The 17,199-nt window shown below is 33.2% G+C and overlaps 1 protein-coding gene across 1 annotated transcript; it reads left to right on the top strand.

The window, feature by feature from the left end:
- Positions 1-474: 474 nt before the first annotated feature.
- On the top strand, positions 475-13,316 carry LOC11426038 (stromal processing peptidase, chloroplastic). The gene is made up of 25 exons (XM_003610771.4): positions 475-779; positions 926-1,160; positions 1,963-2,198; positions 2,842-3,040; positions 3,771-3,815; positions 4,031-4,138; positions 4,239-4,427; positions 4,513-4,809; positions 5,624-5,725; positions 6,358-6,492; positions 6,848-7,072; positions 7,656-7,859; positions 8,176-8,346; positions 8,665-8,814; positions 9,633-9,770; positions 9,891-10,118; positions 10,194-10,346; positions 10,557-10,683; positions 10,789-10,906; positions 11,166-11,286; positions 11,371-11,451; positions 11,794-11,895; positions 12,068-12,218; positions 12,472-12,611; positions 12,864-13,316. The coding sequence occupies exons 1-24, from the start codon at positions 610-612 to the stop codon at positions 12,561-12,563; spliced, it is 3,777 nt and encodes a 1,258-aa protein (XP_003610819.2). The 5' UTR covers positions 475-609; the 3' UTR covers positions 12,564-12,611; positions 12,864-13,316.
- The last annotated feature ends 3,883 nt before the right edge of the window (positions 13,317-17,199 follow it).

Raw genomic sequence — 17,199 nt, 5'->3', positions numbered from 1 at the left:
GCACAGTGAACAAACCTAGATGGCCACTTTTAGTCTTCCTTGTCTTTGATGGTGTTTGAGTATCATGCATGTATCTCTCTCTTTGATGTTCAAGCTTATAAACTATTTTTTTTTTTTTTGAAAGAAGCTTATAAACTATTTTGTGCACAATATATTCTACAGCAAATATTTCTCCTCTATTTTGTATAATAAGATATTAAAATTATTTTTAATATAAAATTGAAATAGATTAATTTATATGCTCGGATAATATATATATATATATATATATATATATATATATATATTATATGTGTAACTATTATCTAATTTAAAAACTAAATTAAATTCGAATTAACGTACAAGTATCAACCTCATTGTTTTTTTACTGTCAATTTTTATAAAAAAGTTTGTATAAAATAATTTTTTTTATTACATTAAAAAGGTGTATTTAATTAATTTTGTGATTTTCTTTTTCTGTATATAAACATCCCCACAGAGTTGTATGTACATTGAGAGCTTCTCATACATACATTTCTGAGAAGTAGAAAAAAATCTGAAAATCAAGAGGTTGAGTACGAAGGTGGAGAAGCTTGTACGCATATCATCATCATCATCATCATCATCGTTATGCCTATGGCTGCTTCAACTTCAACAACCTCTTCTCTCACTAATCTCTCTCTTCCACATCATCATCATCATCGTCATCACCGCCACTCTCCTTCTTCAATCTCCACTCGATTCCGTTCTAACCGTTTCTTCTTATCTTCTTCTTCTCTCTCTTTCTCTTCTCCTCAACGGTACTAATTACTCTCTCTCTCTCTCTTGATTATTATCCAATGAAAATGAACTCTACTAATTTCACTTCGTTACAATTGATTTCAATAATCGATTCTAATTCATTTCGACTTAACAACTTAATTATTATGTAACGCGCTTTTTTCAGTGAAAGAAGAGTTGTTTATGGTGGATTAGGTTTACGGCGGAATAAACCAGATGTTTGGAAACACTATTCTTCGCTGCTTTCTCCACCGGCGGCGGCACCGTTCCAGCAAAGTTGTGCCTCTTGCTGTCTTGCTTCCACAAAGAAACGCCGTTCGAGTCTTGCGAGATTTGTTCCTGGCGCTTTTTTTGATAATTCTTCTATTGGATTATCTAAGGATAAGCTTCGTCATGGTTATGTAAGATTTTCTATTTTGGATAATTCTCTGTTTGTCGAATTGTAGTATGTTGTAACTAACTAACATGTTTTTTGAATTTTTCTCATTAGTTACTTATTCGAAGAATTTTGATTTTAGCAAAATTTAGAGTAATTTTTGAAGGCATTATCGACATTGTCTAATATTTCAATCAAGGTTGTTAAAGTCGTGAATTAACTTGTGGAATCAATTCCAGGAGTCTAGGTATTAATTTCGAGTTGACTAACTCAAATTTTAGTTTAGTCGGAAATGAAACCGTATTTACTCGGATCTTGTAATGAACTCGGTAAACTTTGGTAGACCAGCAGAGAATTTTTAACATTTTTTTATTTTGTTTTCATCTCAGTTTTCACGTCTGGTTCCATTCAGACTTGTAGTGGATACGTTTTGCGTAAACAGTCATTTTGGTTGCTGAATGTGTGCGACATTGTCATTTTAGTCCCTGAATGTATCGAATTTGCAAAAACTATCTCCAATGTCTCATAAGTTAGTCATTTTGGTCCTCAAACATGTTTTTCGTTGGTGAGTTTAGTCCATAAAATTACAAAGTGATGCTTTGGGATGTATTTGCAATTTCGACAGATTAAGGGACTATAACGACAGTACCTCACACGTTCAGGGACCGAAATGGCCTGGTTATCCAATAAGTTTTCGAAGAGATTGTCATCATTGTTTAATATTCCAATTTCCTGTGTTTAAGTTTTCAAATTTTTTATTTTGATTGCATTTAGGCATAATCATTGTCCATTTTTTAATTTGTCGTTGTGTGAATGTATTTTCTCAGGTTAAGAGGGTTCAAGTTCCACATGCAACTGTTGGTCCAGATGAGCCACACGCCGCAAGCACAGCCTGGCCTGATGGCGTTGCTGAAAAACAGGACTCAAGTTTGTTTGATTCTGAACTGGAAAGGCTAGAGGAGTTTTTGGGTTCTGAACTTCCATCTCACCCCAAGTTGCATCGAGGTCAACTAAAGAATGGGTTGCGTTATTTGATTCTGCCAAATAAAGTTCCACCAACTAGGTGAGCCCAATAAATGATGATAGATTGACAATTAATAATAATACATACAGTACAAAGACATATAATGCTTTCCAATGTGATATGAAATGAAATGCATGATATTTCAATCATTTTTTGGAATAGAAACCAAAACTAGGGTGTGTTTTAAGATGGAATGGTGGATTTCACTGATTTATCACACGATTTTTTTTTATTATGCCCTTTTAATGATCAAATTCAAGGGTGTGATAAAAGATATCATTGTGCAAACATAGGACATTTGCTTGCTTTGGAGGCAACTTGTTTGCATCATTCAATTCAGTTTCCAGAGGCACACCTCAGTGTTATGCCCTCGTGTTTTTCAGTTGTTGTTGTTTCTGCAAGATTGTGAAGCTGCGACTGATAGCTTTAAATAGTGAAATGCATGTAATTTAAAACAAATGTGATTTTGTAAAGTGTTCTTTGTTCTTATTTGAAATATATATGTAGCATTAACCCTTTTAAAATGAATAATTACACAATCGATCATGTGACTGACTTGAAGAAGATTTATTAATAAATTGACACTCATTATATTATAAAATAAAATGTTGTACATATGTATGCAGTTTCTCTAAAATCCACTTGTGGCTAACTTCTTAGTATCCACTTGTTGCTTTTTTAGGTTTGAAGCACACATGGAAGTTCATGCAGGATCAATAGATGAAGGGGATGATGAGCAAGGAATTGCACATATGATTGAACATGTTGCTTTCTTAGGAAGTAAAAAACGTGAGAAGCTTTTGGGAACAGGAGCCCGCTCAAATGCTTATACAGATTTCCACCATACAGTGTTTCACATCCATGCTCCTACCACCACCAAGGTTTGGACCATTTGGTGTGCGGTTCTTTGTCTTGCGTTCAAATATTAGGTCATTGGTAGTTTTGCATTTGGAATTTTGGATGTCTATGAAGCATTGTTTTGTTACAACTTATGAAACGCTAATCCAAACCAAGCAAGATGCAAACAGGGAAAAGTGAAGTTTATCATGTATCTTTGACCACGCATTATATCAAAAGTTATTGGTGTTTTAATGAATATGATTAGTATACATTTTGAGAAGCACATTTACTAGCTCTAGTTTTTTTTAACTGAAGTTGTAAGAACAAATTGCACGAATACTCCCAATGCTCAATTGGTACTCTGAATGTGCAGCCCTTGAAATTTTGTGACATTAGAAGGTAAATCCATGTCAATGCTATGAAAGGAATAATTATACTTATCATCACTATAAAATGTGAATAGCATTCTTTGAAAGAGATTCAAAATGATCTTCAGAGTGATAAGATATTAGGAACAACATTAGGCTCAATTTGTAAGAAATTGATAGTTTTCCTGAGAAAGAAGATGAAATTGAAGAGGCAATGTTTTAAAAGTTGAAATTTAGTGTTCTTGTTTACTACACTTATTTTGTGTTAAAAACTTTTTCATGAACATGTTGCATACTATTTCCCAATGTGTATCCTGCATTTTTTTTGGTATATACCTGTGTGGTGTGATTAAGCATATCTGTTTATTGATGTGGTTGCTTATTGGTGAATCTTTAATGTCAGGATTCTGATGATCTCCTTCCATCTGTTCTGGATGCCCTGAACGAGGTACTATTTATTTTTTATCATATAAGCTACTTCTAATTTGTAGAAATGGATATATTAGATATGAGAAGGTGTTTAATCTGATCTAGGCATTATACTTTTTATTTGACCCTACTTGAGCCATCTGTAGAGGCATTTAAGGGGAAAATTTGGTAAAGATGGCTATGGTACTTCTAGACTGGCATTGTCTCACACCTTATGGTTATTGATGCATGCAGATAGCCTTCCATCCAAAGTTCCTTTCATCTAGGATTGAAAAAGAACGGCGTGCTATACTCTCAGAGCTTCAAATGATGAACACTATAGAGTATCGAGTTGATTGCCAGGTGATGTAAAGATATCTTCTGCAATCAACTTGACAGTTATGCAGAATATTGAAAGTCTCTTTTCCCCTATTTAATTTGCTTTTAGTTTTTGTGATTGCAGTTGTTACAACATTTACATTCTGAAAACAAGCTGAGCAAAAGGTTTCCAATTGGATTAGAAGAACAGATAAAGAAGTGGGATGCAGAAAAAATAAGAAAATTTCACGAGCGTTGGTATTTCCCTGCAAATGCTACTTTGTACATTGTGGGGGATATTGATAACATCCCAAAGACTGTTGGCCAGATTGAAGTATGTCAAATATAAATTTGCAAAGCATTAGTTGATCATGTTAAGCTCATATGAGTCTTATACAATAATAACTATGGTTATGCAGGCTGTTTTTGGGCAAACTGGTGTAGACAATGAGAAAGGTTCTGGAGCCACTCCAAGTGCATTTGGTGCAATGGCTAGTTTTCTAGTTCCTAAGCTGTCTGTTGGTCTAGGTGGAAATTCTATTGAAAGATCAACAAATACCTTGGATCAATCAAAAGTATTTAATAAGGAAAGACAAGTTGTTCGTCCTCCTGTGACGCATAATTGGTCACTTCCTGGAAGCAGTGCAAATTTGAATCCACCACAAATATTTCAACACGAGTTGCTTCAAAACTTTTCAATTAATATGTTCTGCAAGGTATGAAAAGGTTTTTTTTTTTTTATACCTTATTTCCTTTATCGTTTTTGCAAATTTAACTTTGGAGCTGGTATCTTTGTTGCAAGGATGATTTTATAGACCTTTTGTGTAAAAAAAATGGTCAATGAGGATGCTGGGCATAACATATGAAAAGGAAATCTATGGTTTACTGGTTCATGTAGATCTACTGGTCTAATGAACAATTCAGATTAACAAATACTGTATGCTTTTAAGCTGTCTAATTGATGTTATTCTTGATTTACTTATGATAAATAGAACCTATATTTATAAGCAACAAGCTCAGTTGGTAAGGTAAAAAACTGAAGCAGTTCATATGCAAATTGTCCTTGTCATACTGAAACAAAAAACCTTCTGGCACATATATAAAGGCCATTTAATGACTTCACTTGGTCTTTCTCTGCATCAGAAGAAAAAAAATAGGATTAGAATCCCGTCATCCATTAAAATTCTATCTCTTTCACATAGCTCTGCATTGTTTCATTAAGTGATGATGTGCACTGCCTTTGCCCTTGCACTCCTTGATTTTTTTTTGTTCTAATATTAACTGAATAATTATTCCTTAGATAGATGGTGATTCTGTGTCGGACCAAGCTTGTGATTTTTAATAATGAGCGTGTCTGTAATTTTGGTTACCATGCTGTTGTCTGGGATTAGCAAGAGATATCTCACTTTGTTACCTTCCATACTTATTTTTAACATGTACCCTCTATTCCGTTAGTTAATACTTCTAGATATGATAGCGTTTATGTCCCATCGTGCTCTCTTTTAATTATCTTATTGAAATCGTATGCAGATTCCAGTCAATAAGGTCCAAACATACAGAGATTTGCGTATTGTCTTGATGAAAAGAATATTTTTGTCAGCTCTTCATTTTCGTATTAATACAAGATATAAGGTGAGTTGAAGTCCTTGTTATCTGCTACAGTGCTATACTTGGTCATGTCTTTCTATACGTCCACTGTAAGAACTCATTTGGTTTCCTTTATGCAATATCTCATACCTGAATACTTGATGCATGTTTTTCAGCATCACGGCTTCTGTTATGCACCTTTATTGTTTATAAATATCTCCCCCACACCCCTACCCAATGCTGCTGTAAAAATTATTAGCTTTTGTCAATACTTCTAAAGAATAATAATTTGAAGAAAGAAATGTAAGAGAGAGAAAATGAAACTCTTATGTGAATATTGTAGATGTCAATTAGGTGATTTGATCATGTTTTTCTATACATAACAAAGGTTACAAGTTGCTCAAAGCTCAGATCATATTTCAGTCGCAAAGTCACTCTAAAAAAACTTCAATGTTAGTAGTTTGTAATCTACTAGATACTCTGTCCCTTAGCATCTACATATATTATCGATGCATGAAATTTAGAGTTCAAATCCACCATTCACTTCAGTTGAATTGGATCATAATGATTCTGGAAGGGAAGGATGCAATGTGACCACTAATATTTGATTTTTCGTAATTTACTGGATTGTCTATCCCTTAGCATCTAAATATGTCACCGCTGCATGAAATTTACAGAGTTCAAATCCACCATTCACTTCAGTTGAATTGGATCATAGTGATTCTGGAAGAGAAGGATGTACTGTGACTACTCTTACCATAACTGCAGAACCAAAGAATTGGCAAAATGCTATTAGAGTTGCTGTTCATGAGGTTTGTTTCCTCTGCTGTGCTTCACCTGTCTTCGTAATGGTGCAATTTTTTATTTTCTTTTCATTGCTTGTTTCAGTTAGCTGTTTTATGCTCCGCTTTGTTAATACCTCAATTGCTGGTTTTGCTCCTTAGTTTAATCTTGAAAGATATAAAATTACTTGAATTTAAGACAATGATTTGAAGATGCTCAATGGTCATTATAACTAATTTTTACTTTTACAATTGTCCCATGAATTCATTTGGTGGCAAATGCTTAGAGAAAACTAATTTGTTTTGGGTTTAGAATTTGAATGATGGCCTACATTTACAGCATTTAATCTATTATCATAATCTAATGAAAATTTGTATGTTGTAGGTTCGCAGACTTAAAGAATTTGGTGTTACTCAGGGTGAATTAACTCGTTATCTAGATGCCCTTCTGAAAGATAGTGAACACTTAGCAGCCATGATTGATAATGTATCTTCTGTTGATAACTTGGATTTTATCATGGAAAGTGATGCTCTAAGCCATAAAGTTATGGACCAGAGACAAGGGCATGAAAGTTTGCTTGCTGTTGCTGGGACAGTTACCCTTGACGAGGTATTTTATTAAACCCCCCTGCCTTTTAGCTGAAAGTGATGCTCAATGAAAGTTATACTTAATTAAACCCCCCTGCCTTTTAGCTGTTCTTGATTCTTATTTTATTAAACTAACTTATGGATGTAAGTCTCTGTTGGAGGAATGACTTGAACGAATTTCTGAGAAAATTAACTGATATGAAGCTGTGCATCAGTAGAATGTTTTGACTGGACCACTAAACAATTACTAATTGATTCCTTTTCTAAAATAAGACTCTATTTCACATAAACTAATGACCTAGTTAAAAAGAGAAAGTATTTAGAATACTTATTAGGTCACTTTCAATTTATTGACTGTACTGTAAAGAAATTTTCAATTTGTTGTAATTGTTCCTTTGGAAATTTATGCTTTTTTGGGCGTCATTGTTCTATTTTTTACTGTGAAGTTAGTCAAAGTGTAGTAAATATATTATATTTTAATTTGGATTTGATTTAATCAGTATATTCAATAGTTATTTTACAAACTTCATATTCAATTTTGGTGCAATTTATAAAAATATAACCGGGAACTTTTATTTTTCTATTTTAAATATCCTGTGGTGCAGGTTAATTCTGTTGGTGCTGAGGTGTTAGAATTTATAGCTGATTTTGGGAAGCCTACCGCACCCCTTCCTGCAGCAATTGTTGCTTGTGTTCCCAAAAAAGTTCATATCGAAGGAGTTGGTGAAACAGAGTTTAAGATATCATCCACTGAAATTACAGATGCTATCAAAGCTGGATTGGATGATCCTATAGAACCAGAACCTGAGGTACCTTTTTCTCTAACTGAAATCCTTGTTAGGTGATCCTGATTTGACATTAGAAATATTGAGTTACCCGATGGCTGATGGCTTGTCTATTGGTATTGTGTGTTAATTGCATTTAAAAGTTATGTCATTTCATGAGTTATAGCCACAATATGAGTGGTGAATATATTTTTCATGTGCTATGACGTCAATCTGCTACAATGATTAAATTTGTTTTATTATATATGATTGCTGCAATTCTATTTGTGAGAGCCAACTCCATTCATGAGTTGGGAGCATCTTGGTTGCTGCTTAGCTAATTGCTTATATGCATATGCAGCTTGAGGTTCCAAAAGAACTTGTACCATCATCAAATCTACAAGAGTTAAAAGAGCAGCGCAAGCCAACCTTCATTCCAGTAAGTCCTGAAACAGATGCTACAAAGCTCCATGATGAGGAAACTGGAATCACCCGGCGCCGCCTTGCAAATGGAATTCCTGTCAACTATAAGGTTTGTTGTGTTTATATTACGGTTTTCATGATTGGTGTACCTTGTGGCTCAGTCTTCAAGGATTCCTAATTGTAGTACTATGCTGCTGCTTCTTAATTTTGTTCTTTTCTACATTTATGGACTGTATGGAGATGGAACTTTTGATAAAATTAATTTCTATTATATTTGTACTTCCAATCACTTTGTAATCTGATTTCATAAAAGCAATAATATGACCTGTGTTTTGAGATTCATGTGAAGAACTCGGAACTTACACTGCTTAAGGAGGATTTGTTTTTTTGTCTCTCTGTACTTGTTAATGCCTTTTATTGTCAACAGATATCTAAAAGTGAAACTCAAAGTGGCGTGATGCGGCTGATTGTTGGTGGTGGACGGGCAGCTGAGAGTTCCGATTCAAAAGGATCTGTGATAGTGGGTGTCAGGACACTTAGTGAGGGAGGTCGTGTTGGCAACTTCTCAAGGGAGCAGGTAACTTTTCTTACCAACTGATGTTCCAAATGTTAATATTTGGCTTATAGTAGAGTTACACACATTTGTAGAGTTACACACATAGTAGAGTTACACACATTTGTATAAATGGCATCCTCGTCTATTTAGTTGTTTCTTGTTATTCTTTGCATTTTGAAGCTTATGGTTTATTTGCTTCTGTTTATTGATTAATTAAATACATGTTTTGATTTTTTTTCCTCCAAAATACATGTATAGTTAAAATATTGGTCGAGCAAAAGAAACCTTGGATAGCATATTAAGATCTTGTCAAGTTTACATGTGTTGCACGTGCACCAGACTGACTATGAGAGCATGCTTTTATAATACCTGTTTTCAGTTCATTCAAACTGAATTACGAAACTAAGATGCAAGACAGAAACTTTTCATTCAAACACACCAAAATTTAAGCCCTAACGTTGCATAAAATGATTGGATTTTTGAATGTTGGCATTATACTCAGATTGGTAGTTTATGATAGATGTTAAAAAGACCCTTGTTATCCCACTCCAATGGGTCAAATGATCTCCATCAATTTGAAGTGTGCTCGTGTGTGTGCTCATATCTGTTATTGGATGCATAGACTGTATAATTCTTTTATACTGTGAAACATTGATATGGCAAATGAGCTTCATGTCGGGAGAACCTAGGCAATTTTATTTTTGATGACATAGATTCAATTATTTGAATATATTGTGAACGCGATCGTGACATCTGCTCAGTGAGGATAATTTCAGTATTGAACAACTAATCTACACCTCCATTTACTGACTCTCTAGTATTTCATATATAAATACCAGGTTGAACTTTTCTGTGTTAATCACCTGATCAATTGCTCCTTAGAATCAACGGAGGAGTTCATATCTATGGAGTTCCGTTTTACTCTACGGGATAATGGGATGCGTGCAGCCTTTCAATTGCTTCACATGGTGCTTGAGGTATGCATCTTGTCAGTTGTTACTGTTAAGTCTTTTATAGTCGTATGTTGTTTCTATAAATTCCTCGTTGTCTTACAACATCTTCTATGTTAAATTCTTTATCTTGTTTATGATGTGCAGCATAGTGTCTGGTTAGATGATGCTTTTGATCGAGCAAGGCAATTGTATCTGTCATATTACCGATCCATCCCCAAGAGCTTGGAACGCTCGACTGCTCACAAACTTATGGTAGCAATGTTGGATGGAGATGAGCGATTTACTGAGCCTACACCAAGTTCACTAGAGAATTTAACTCTGCAATCTGTTAAGGATGCTGTAATGAATCAGTTTGTTGGAGATAACATGGAGGTCTGCTGTTATTAATATTGGATCCATAGTTCTTCCATTACATTCAAAAACTAAAATTTGTTTTATGTTCTTCAGGTATCCATTGTAGGTGACTTCACTGAGGAGGACATTGAATCATGTATTCTAGACTATCTTGGCACAGCCCAGGCCACGAGAAACTTTAAAAGCGAGCAAGAATTCATCCCACCTTCGTTTCGATCATCTTCATCCGGTTTGCAGTTTCAAGAAGTGAGAAACTAAGCATAAAATACCATTTTTCATTTTGTTTTTGAGTAAATTTGCTGTGCAATGTTTAATTCTTTTGTTGGATTGATTTATATGGATTTTAAGAATTAGTGGCTCTTGAAACTGATGCATTTCTGATCACTATTATTTGATGGACTTCAATAATACACAAGGCTTGTGACATGTGTTTATCTGATTTTACCTTATGTGCAGGTTTTCTTAAATGATACTGATGAGAGGGCGTGTGCTTATATTGCTGGGCCTGCACCAAACCGTTGGGGTTTTACTGTTGATGGAAAGGACCTTTTAGAGACTATTGATAATGCATCATCAGTCAATGGTGAGCTTTGATTGTATTTTGTGGCCATCTTATCTTTTATGGTATTTGAAATTATTTTTTTGAGAATTGCTATTAGTTATTAAGTGCTAAGAATGATTTCCGCAGATAATGGGACAAAATCTGATGCTGTACCAACAGAAGGTGGCCTACAAAAAAGCCTCCGTAATCATCCTCTTTTCTTTGGTATAACAATGGGACTGCTTTCTGAAATTATAAATTCTAGGTATGTATTTCTACTAACCTGCTATTTAGCTTAGTTTGGAAATCTTAGACACCGTGCTTGACTCCAGGCTGAAAAAAAGCAGGCTAGCCTGTCTTGATGTTTTAAATGGGTTTAGCCCTACTTTGGAGCTGAAATCTTAAAAATATCTATGCTCTCTTACTCTTAGTATCTTGAATATAAGGATGTTATTTTTAAAAATATTTGAATGAGAGAAATCTCCAACTAGGCTTAAAATCTTCGTTACATGTTTTCTGCACAGGCTCTTCACAACAGTCAGAGATTCACTGGGGTTGACATACGACGTGTCATTTGAATTAAACTTGTTTGATAGGCTTAAACTAGGGTGGTATGTGATCTCCGTAACATCAACTCCAAGCAAGGTGTGGGCTCCTCTTATAGCATTTACTTCGTTTTTGCTGTTGATTTTCTTCTGTTTACATGTTTCAAATCTAATTGATTTGCAGGTGCACAAAGCTGTTGATGCATGCAAGAATGTTCTTAGAGGTCTGCATAGCAACAGAATTACGGACCGGGAATTGGACAGGGTTAGTGACTGAATATGCTATGGTTGTTTTTACATTACAATATTTAGTTACAACATTGTTTAGAAAGAAAAAGAAATCTGCTAGACATGCATTATCAGTATTCAAATTTCATTTACTCCTTTCTTCTCACATAAACTTGACCCTTCTGCGTTGTGTTTCATTTCTCTGATTAAATCTTAAAAGAGAATAATGACCTTTCTGGCTAAAAAAAAACATGCACTTGCTGTTGGTGCCCTCATTCTACTTCTGAATATGACTTGAATATTCTTCCTGTTACTGTAGCATGTGCTTTTCTGACTTCAAAATTTTTGAGAATTTCTTTGGTGGCTTTCTCTAATGTAGGCTAAACGAACCCTTCTTATGAGACATGAAGCTGAAATTAAGTCAAATGCATACTGGTTGGGATTGCTTGCTCACTTACAAGCGTCTTCTGTTCCAAGGAAGGTGAGATAGAAATATCTGAATCTTGACATACAATCAGTATATTCACATTTCTATTGCCATCTAAACTCGGTTTAAAGTTATGAGTCCTGCCAAAGTCTCAAAATCTCTGTCATATTTTTACTCGCATGTTTCTAAATTATTGCATAATTATGATGTTGACTGTGAAATCCAGGACATATCATGTATCAAGGACCTAACTTCTCTGTATGAAGCTGCTACTGTTGAGGATACATACCTTGCATATGAACAGTTGAAAGTGGACGAGGATTCTCTATATTCATGCATTGGGGTTGCTGGTGCTCAGACTGCACAAAATATAGAAGGTGCAGTGTATTCTCAAAATGGTTAATTTTGGATGTTGCTTTGTTGATTTCTGAGGTCCATGTGTCACAACTCTGTAACTAGACACATTTTTTATGAAATTTTGGTGTATAACTTTTTCTTTTTAAGACAATGTCTATGTATAGCTCTAGCAGATCAAATTGGAAAAAAAAAAGCTGTCTCGTTAGGACTAGTACAAATGGTGTAGTTGCGGTTAGTTGAGTAATTTTACATTCTTTTATTCTTATTATGCAGTTCCTATAGAAGAGGAAGAAGCGGGTGAGGGTTATCCAGGTGTTCTTCCTATGGGAAGAGGTTTATCTACAATGACACGGCCTACTACCTAATTTTTTTGGATGACAGTGTTGGTCTGGTTTGCTTTAAGACCTGGGGAGGTTAGTATATTTTCGCTATATTTATTCAGTTGTGGTCCATTCATGGACTTCTGAAGATATTATCCATGTAATCTGTTTTTTTAGTTTCTGATAGTTTGTTTCTTTTTTGTCTACTGTGGGTTGGGACAACTTATTACTATTAGTTCTGTATTTTCCCTTCTTTCACCACATACTATTTTTCACAAAATGACTTCTTTCTTTGTAATTTTTTTTTGGCAACAATGGTTAAATAATTTTTGTGCATCTCTACAGGAGCCATGTCTGGAAGTTTAGTTACAGGTCATGGTTCAATGAATTGGCAGCATATGTATTACACAAGAAACTACTGGATTGATTTAAAACATTCAAACAAGTTAACATTCAAGCTGTTCCATCAACCTAAGAAGTGGTTCTTGGCTTGTGATTAATTGATTTCCTTAATCATCCTTTTATGTTTAGTTGAACTGCTAGTAAAATGTTATTGCTGCTTATACTTTTATAGGATTAGATTAAAGAAAATATAGAATACGCTACAGATGTATAGGTGCCATTTTTTAATGTTGGTCATATTGTTTTTGGAGGAAAACTCTGATCATGTCTCTTTGCGTTGGTAATTAGCCCAACTTAAATTGTATATCATTGTTTCCTTGTTTGTAAAATTAGTCTTTGCTACACATTACTCTGTCTGTCACCATCTATATGGGGAAATTCTATAACCATTTTACATGATGATTTAGCAATCATATTTTTACTTGCCGTACATGTTTTTGCTTGGTGACATTTAATACGGATTAAAGGTGTGTTTGAGTGGTGATGATGGGTAATGCTTGTTTAATGTGATAATGTTACGACCTCAATCTTCTGGCATGCTTTCCGAATTGGTATGCTCCATATAACGAGTAGTTTGTCCAATTTTCTACTAACTAATCGGAAAAAATGCGCAAAGGTGTGTACACATTGTCAAAGTAATAAGCATTGTGTGTATCTTTCAAAGAAAAAAACATTGTGTGTATAATACGTATTTTAGTGGGTTACATACATTCCTTTGTCCAAAGCGTCATCACCTTAACTAAAAATACTGGCAGGCTTCTTACTGAATTAGTGTTCGTGCTTAATGGTCTGAAAATTTTTCTTAAAAAAAAAGAACAGAAATTATTGTTAAATTTAATTTAATGGGGTTGCATTGTTGGTATAAAATTTGTATAAACCACCTATTTTGTGACAATTTTTAGACCCTTTTTTTTCTTCTTTATATTAGACAAAAACAATAGAGATAAAAATGAAGGGGGAGAGAGTAAAAATACAAGTGTGAGACAGAGTTGTCCTAAACGTTATCATAAAAATAGTTGTATAAATATCATTTATTAAAATAATTTTACATCAACATTTTACGAGAATTCACAATATTGTTTTGGTGAGTCTACTTGGTTACCACAATTTTAGGTTGTGTTTGATTTTCTAAAAAAACAAGGGATTCGTCTTCACAATTTTATTTTATTTTTACTCTATTTGATTTGAAAAATTATGAAGTAATCCATAAGGGAGGGACCGGACAAAAACAAAAATATTTGTTCATCATTAAATTATAAGACAACTTTTTGTTTAGAGTATAAACCATCGAAAATTTCAAAACACTTTTTTTTGACATTTTTTAACATAAAAAATATTATCTATATATCTCTTTTTAGTGGAGTTTAGTGTCATATAAATGTTTTGTGTCGTACTTGCTATTCTGCAAATAATGTTTAAGGTCATAATATTTAACGACCATTTTACTCTATTAAATAATATTTTATTTAACGACCATTTTACCTATGAAATAATATTTTATAATAAATTAGTGCTTTGATTATTTGATAAGGTCTAAATAACTTGTGTTAATGACTAAGCTCACTTAGGTAAAGTTAGAAACAAAAGATCACCAACGATTACGAACTATGCCATGTTCGTTAAAAGAATGTCTAAACAATTGATCGAAGAAAGAAATCATTTATATTGTGACGTCTGCTTTTGAGGCCTGTTACATTTTTATTTCTACAAGCTGGTCATTCTCTTAAGTCAAAAGAGAGGATATTAGTCGTATAACTAAGGTAATATTTCTCTTAAGGGTAAGACGATATTTGAATGTTTTTTAATGTATCAACGTGACACATAAAACACTACCCAAAGTCATCTTGTATCGTCTTCCCAACTAACCTTAGAACCTTTGGTAAATCTTCTAATTACGTAAATCTTTCCTTTTACCAACTCTTTTGATTATAGTAAATGCTTGGATTGATTCGAGTTTCTAAACCAAGATATTCTTGGAGTAATAGGTTGAACAACTTTTAGTTTGAGAACAAACCAAACCCTTTTACTTATATATCCAATTAACATTAGTGTTTTATTTTAAAGAAATTAGCCTATTTGTAGCAAATTTAATATGTACCAAGTTTGCAAGTAAAAACAAATTATATCATGGTTTTAAATTGATGTTCATAGTATAAATGATTTTGAACTCTCTAGAACAGGATTACAATTTGCAACCACAGTTTGGACTATATCGGCCACAAATAAATTGTGGGTGTAACCATACACGACTGCAACTGTAATTTAAAATCATGAACTATATTTTTTCGATCTATTTAACTATTCAATGAAATCTTTTTACTTATAAAAATCTATTCAAAGAAGAAATATAGTTGAATAAGCAACAAGGTAGATGTTGGAAAATATTCCATTTACACGAAATTGTTAGATGAAAAGGGTATCAGTCACTAGTCCATGAAAATGAGTTGAATATTATGTAAACAAAGTGGCTTGTAAATATTGATAATGAGGTAATGTTGGTAGAAAACCCTAGCAAACCAGAAGGTCTACTATACCTTTAACCCCCACATTGACTATTATTTCTATGATGTGACTACTTCTTTTTCTAGTTACAAAACAAAACATTTAACACACGCAATGTGTCTAGAAGGAAATATACATGCAGTCAGTATTCTTTGCCTTTGGAACAGTTAAAGCTGATTGGTTCTATTCCTCCCTCTCTCCCTCTATTATCAAATATACACTACTAATATTACTCATTTAGTTTCAAACTCATAATTAATAGATATGTACGCATTTAAAGTTTATTTGATTATAAACTCAACAAGAAATGAATAACCTATGGAACAAAAAAATCACAACTAGTTAGTAGTCAACGCTAATGCTAATACTTTTTTAGCAACACATGTTGAATACTTAAACACTAACCAAAAGTCCAAAACAATACCCACTCTTCCGTACCAATCAGGTTTTGCATAAAATCCAATACAAACACTCATTAACATACGTAGTTTTTTCTAAAATGACAATAATAGTCCATGTAACGGAACTTCTTTAATTTCTTCTATCATGGTAAGTGTGTGTATCGAATCCAAAGCATTGTTCAACACAAATTAATAAAAATTAAAAAGGACATGAATTGACGGAGACTTTTTTGCAATAACGTTATTATATGTTTTTTTATTTGACAGAATGTTTTTTCGTTGTTAAATGTTACGGACTATATAATATATCACTTATATTTGATGTTATTACAGCTTCTCGCTATTTACATTTCCGTGTATATTCCCCACATTTTAGCATGAACTGTATTACAGGCTCCATTGAATTCTTGTAAGCACCATCACAATTTAGCTTTATCCGATTTTCTCTTTCTCTCTATTGCTGTGTGAAAATTAATCCAACTCAAAAACTTATACCAGTATAGATTTACTACATTAATTGATTGACCGATTGCATCATATATTAATCTATTATTCTGGTAACTATTTCTAAATATATAACAACAAAAGAGTGCTTCAACAATACAATACAATACAGCCGAAAAAGACATTTCAATTGCAAAGTGCCAAAGCAGGAGAAGTAGTACACCCATATTCGTACGTCCAACTATTTCTTAACTCTTTGTTTTGTTTTGGTGTGTTATAACCGAATTTTTTATTTTTTTTCAAAAAAATATAATAATTAAGAGGCTTTTTATTTTTAAATTAAGTTGTTATATGATTGATTATGTTTTTTCTTTACGGAAAACTATTTATTACATGTAGTTAAGACTTAAGATCACCCTTGACAAAAAAAAAAAAAAAAGACTTAAGATCACCAAAGAGAATATAAACACAAATTCCAAAACAACAAAAGAGTGAGAAATAAACACAAATTATAAATACATTTTTGAGAGGAATTATCAATATATTTTAATCTTAAAAACTTATTAAGGTCGCGCTTGTTTGCTATCTTTACATGCAGAGTTTAGATATGCTCATGTGGACTGGAGCGGATCCAAACTCTTACAAGTGTGACCTTATTAAATAGACGAAATTAAATCCTTTACTTGAATCCTTTACATGCAGAGATAAAACATCAACAATGGAGTTGGTAGAAAAATGATAATAACGAGAGAATCAAACCACTGCCAAAAATCTTTTGACAAAAGATCAATGCAGATAGGCTACAAATGGAAACAATATTTTAAAATTAGACATTGTGAGTATATTTTTTCTGACTTTTTAGATTGTTCTCAAATAGAATTATAACGTTAATATTTTAAAAATGGTCATGACTCTTGACGAAATTTACTTAT

This window comes from Medicago truncatula, chromosome 5, assembly GCF_003473485.1.
Source record: "Medicago truncatula cultivar Jemalong A17 chromosome 5, MtrunA17r5.0-ANR, whole genome shotgun sequence".
In the NCBI taxonomy this organism is placed as follows: Eukaryota; Viridiplantae; Streptophyta; class Magnoliopsida; order Fabales; family Fabaceae; genus Medicago; species Medicago truncatula.
This window is presented reverse-complemented; position numbering and strand designations above follow the sequence as displayed.

Bases quoted from the DNA above. Each gene is read 5' to 3' on its own strand.
- LOC11426038 (XM_003610771.4), top strand. From the start codon at position 610: ATGCCTATGGCTGCTTCAACTTCAACAACCTCTTCTCTCACTAATCTC. The intron at 2,199-2,841 runs GTGAGCCCAATA...TTGCTTTTTTAG, and splicing joins AATAAAGTTCCACCAACTAG to GTTTGAAGCACACATGGAAG. The intron at 8,347-8,664 runs GTTTGTTGTGTT...TATTGTCAACAG, and splicing joins GAATTCCTGTCAACTATAAG to ATATCTAAAAGTGAAACTCA.